Here is a 4471-nt window from a genome sequence, read left to right as displayed (position 1 = left end):
GGCTATAAATTCCCTTCTTTTATTTGCCTTCGTTTGCATATCAACCCGCCTCTCTCACTAAATTGCCAGCCGGGGAGGTCAGGGGCCATACCGTATTCATCTTGGTACCACCCTTCCCCTTCAAGTTCATAGCACAGTGTTTGGCACTTGGCAGCTCTTACGGGCTGAGTTGCGTGCTCCCCAAATTCATCTGTAGAGGTGCTAACTCAGCACCTCAGAATGTGACTGAATTTGGAGATAGGGTCTTTGCAGAGTTAATCAGGTTAAAAGGAGGACACCAAATATACTTCAGAATGGCATGTGAAGACGAAAGCAGGCATGGGGTGAGGCGTCTATAAGCCAAGGAGCACCAAAGATAGCCAACAGATCCCTGAAGCTAGGAGACGGCATGGAGACCCCTCTCCCCGCCTCCAGAAGAAACCAACCTGCCAGCAGCTTGATTTTGGACATCTAACCTGGAGAGCTGCCAGACAATAAATGGCTGCTGTTTAGGCCACCCAGTTTCTGGAACTTTGTTATAGTAGCCCTAGAAAACTAATCCAGTAGCCATTTATGTCTAATAAATGATTGATCAGAGGATTCTAGAAACTAGAAGCTAATGTTCTTCTTCTTTTTTTTTTTTCAACCTCTAAGTTTTTATTAACGTGAGTTTCCAAAACCAAGCATCCATATTAGTGTGGGGAGTGAGGGTGGGAGGAGGGGGAAGGGCAGGAAGAAGGAATTCTGCTCTATTGGTAATAAAGCTCCAGGTTCATCCCATTGTGGATTTCATAGTCCCCCAGAGACATATGGTCCTTAAAAATCGTGTACCACTTCTTCAATACGATCTTGTTCCAACGGGTGCCAGTTTGGGCTGCGATCAGCTTCTTAAGGTCCCCGATGGTGTCATCCGTACTGGACGCAGAGGAGTTAAGGAAAATGGAAAGGGGACTCTCCCCATTCCCGCCCCAACCCCCAGGTTTAATTACAATCACCCTAAAACAAAGACTGAGTTGCCTGCCTCATGCCAAGCATCCCCCAGAAGCTACAGCACCTTGGTCGGCAGTGGATACTTGCACTTAACGCGCACCTTCTTTCCCAGACGGTCGTTGCAAACAACCTCGATCATCCTGGCTGGAGCAACACAAAGCGGGGACTGGGAGGCAACTGAATCGAGACTTCAGGGGTTCCCTCAAATCGCCTGGAAGCAGCAGACGCCACAACCTCCTCGCACGACTCTAATGTTCTTCTTAAAGGAAGCTTGCCACTTGCCATCTGGGTTATCGTTAATGCAAATGGATATTGTAAGACATGAGACAAGACTCTGCAGTATCTGGTCTTTCCTCCTAATCCAGTTTAATGGTTTACATTGGTTTTGCAGGTGGACAACCATGAGCCAGCTGTCTGGAAAGAAGGGAGGGAAGAAGAAAATTCAGAAGGTTGGAGGGGGGTTGTTTCGTTGGCTTGAGGAATTTTAAGTGGTGACTAGATCAGGACAAGTCTGAGAAAGAATTCTATGAGCCCAAGAAGTACCAACTGAGGTTCTTCCCTAAGGTTCTATAAACTGTACTTTCCCATTTCCTGTCAGGCTGTTGGCCTCATTTTTACTAAGTAGAAAACAGATTCCTAATAGTAACGCATAGTCATATCAAAGGAATCATTAGATTCTTATATATGTTACATATTCGAAGAGAGTTTTCGTGGTTCTATTCAGTTATTTCCAGTGCTAACATTTTTTTCATAAAACTATCGTGAACAAAATTCTACGCAATGTCATGAGCTTTATCCTTTGCCACTACAAATGCCTTCCCAACGTACTGTGGAGAGCATCAGCCGTCTCCCTGTCTTTATGGAGGTTCTTTCAGTGAGTGGGTGATTTCTTGAAAGAGATCCGCAAATCAAACACACACACACACACACACACACACAAATAGGTAGTTCTTTTGCTACCTGAGCCATGATTCTTTTTGGAGGTTGCCTTTTCTTTCTCCAAATCTCCCTCCTCTCACAATCTGCCTCTTGCAAAGAACCGGTCAAGTCTCTTGCACACACTATACTCACAACCTTGTTTTCCTGCTTTTCCTCCCTGAGCTCCACCTACCCCAGCAGCCAGCTCCCTGGGACCCCCATCTCCCCATCTCCATTACATCCTCAGCTGGAAATTCTGCTCTTCTCCACACTCCCCCAGCTTCCCCGGCGCTGGGGCTCCCTCCCCCTGAGCTGTTGATTCCTCGCAGCTCTTCAAATCCCACCTTAAAAGCTTCCCCTGGGTTTTATCTTGCCTTAGGCTCTCATTGCAAAATGTTTTGGGACACATTGTATTAAGTGTGTTATTGGCACTAATGGTACAGGCGAATCAAGTGCATTAAATCTTCATGAATTCAGGTAATTTGTCTGGAAAATGGCATTCTCCATTTCCCTCTAGGATTTTGAATTTGTGTGTGTGTTTCCTATTTTCCCCCCTTGGTGCTGTTTTGAACAAACAACAAAAATTACATAAACCGCCGAATATCCTTTTCTTCCATTTTCCCCACTGCACCTTCTCATTGCATGAACTGGCACTGCCTCTCATCTGAGGGTGTGTTTACTTCTGGGGCACACTGTATAATTTAACTTTCTGCAATATAAAATAAGTCAGTGGCGATCTTTTCCCTTGTTCTGACAATGTCCAAAGTTGTCTCTCACTGTTTTTATTTAAAGGAACTAGACACAAACCTGGCTGCCTTAACCATGGCCTCTGCAAGGGCTACAGCTGAGAAAATCCGCTGTCAGGAAGAAGTGAATAGAACTAACAAGACTATTGAGCTGGCCAACAGATTAGTGAAAGGTCTGGAGGTGAGGTCCTACAGGGCAGACTAATGAAGCAGGCTACAGAAAGCACTTCTTTGTTATACACTACTGATCTGGCAATAACAGCAGCACTTAGCAAAGAGCCTGATGAGCTGAAAAAATTATGTCATTATCATTCATTTTTTTCATAATAGAAACATGTTTTTGACCTTTACATTTTCTTACATTTTACCACGCTGTGGCCTGGATTAACTGTAAGGTTACCTAGTGACTAGCGTATTCATGGAGCCCGACAGGAAAGGAAACAGTCACTCTTGCTTGAGTATTGACAAATAAAGTTGATGCGGTAAAAAGGCAAAGACTTTATTTGGAGCAATTAGACAAGGCTAATGACAGAGCCTGAGGTTGGTTTACCAAGAAGTGCAAGGCAATTTGTCCGACTTAGTTAAGGCATATGATAATGCCCTAATTATCTGTCTAAGATGTGCCCTGGATATTATAGAGGAGACAAAGAATGAAGGGTGGCAAACCATGAATTATCCGAAATAATCCATATTGTTAAAGGTTGGCTCCTGAGAAAGTCTGGTCACTGGCAGCTTTCTCATTTGCCATTCATCTATTGTTAATTTAATCTTTTGTATATATTCAAATTTTTTTCCCCGGGTTAACATTTGTTGGGAGAATGTCTCTTCTGGTTCCCCGCCATCATAGAAGGCATGTTTTTCCAACCAGCAGCTTTCTGTGCGTTTCTTTTATTCTGGTAACTGGACTTGCAGAGGGCCAAGAAAGCATCAACCCACTGCTAATTAAACAGATTCATCCAATCCGGATATTGTTAAGAGAATTTAAAGTATAAATTGATGAGTGCTTGTTTAGTACCATTTGAAGTAAAAATTGAAAGGCTTTTTCAGCTGAGAAGAAAAAGTCTCACTGTCTCAGATGAAAGCCAGGAAATCTAATGAATTTAAATGTATCCCACCAGGGTAGCCATATTTCTTCTCACTGTGAGACACTGATGTCTCTCAAATTAATGGAAGTAAATTACTATCTTAATCTGACAAATCTATCACTGTTTTATCAAATCAGTTTGCCAGCTCCCAAACAGATCAGGGAAATAGCAGAGGAGTAGCAATGAATTTCTTTCTTTCCAAAGAGTAGGGTGAACCCCATATTCTGAAAGACCATCCATGCCTCAGCCTTACTGACTTACTTTCACCCCGTTTGATAGAGCTCTTTGTGCCAAAAATAATTGTCAGAACAAGCTCAGAGAAATAACTACATCCTAAGCATAGAGAGCACTGGATCTCTGTGCACATGGATCAGTGTTTTCCATGTCTTTTGCACCACCCTTTCTGGCATGATGACCCTGTGGCCTCCAGAGAGCATGTACCAGGGCTGGAATGCAGGCCACGTGGAGGAAGACCCACCTCCCCTCAGCAGCCTTGACATTGTTCTGGCTCCTTTGCAAGCCAGGCCTGCATCCCACCTGTTGAGAAATCTGCTTGCCATGACCAACCAGTCAGCAGGTAAATTCTACCACCCCCTGGTAGAAATACTCCCTGTGTGGACACCAAAGCTTCTTTGTTGAGATACACGTGCCGCTTATTTTGAGGCATTTAATAGCAAATGAAAGCACTGGAGACTGCCTCTCTCTCTCTCTCTCTCTTTAGTTGGGAAGTCGTGTCTGACTCTTGAAACCCCA

General features: G+C 44.0%; 1 protein-coding gene across 1 annotated transcript; it reads right to left on the bottom strand.

The window, feature by feature from the left end:
- Positions 1 to 610: 610 nt before the first annotated feature.
- On the bottom strand, positions 611 to 1213 carry LOC104991391 (ubiquitin-like protein 5). Its single transcript, XM_010843843.1, has 2 exons — positions 1053 to 1213; positions 611 to 894 (listed from the first exon to the last, which is right to left on the bottom strand). Exons 1-2 carry the CDS (start codon positions 1106 to 1108, stop codon positions 729 to 731), a joined length of 222 nt encoding a protein of 73 aa, XP_010842145.1. The 5' UTR covers positions 1109 to 1213; the 3' UTR covers positions 611 to 728.
- Between the last annotated feature and the right edge of the window lie 3258 nt (positions 1214 to 4471).

This window comes from Bison bison, unplaced genomic scaffold (genome assembly GCF_000754665.1).
Source record: "Bison bison bison isolate TAMUID 2011002044 unplaced genomic scaffold, Bison_UMD1.0 scf7180017864190, whole genome shotgun sequence".
Taxonomy (NCBI): domain Eukaryota; kingdom Metazoa; phylum Chordata; class Mammalia; order Artiodactyla; family Bovidae; genus Bison; species Bison bison.
The sequence above is the reverse complement of the archived record's forward strand: the minus strand, read 5'-3'. Positions and strand labels throughout refer to the sequence as shown.

Bases quoted from the DNA above. Each gene is read 5' to 3' on its own strand.
- LOC104991391 (XM_010843843.1), bottom strand. From the start codon at position 1,108: ATGATCGAGGTTGTTTGCAACGACCGTCTGGGAAAGAAGGTGCGCGTT. The intron at 895-1,052 runs GTATCCACTGCC...CTCTGCGTCCAG, and splicing joins AAGGTGCGCGTTAAGTGCAA to TACGGATGACACCATCGGGG.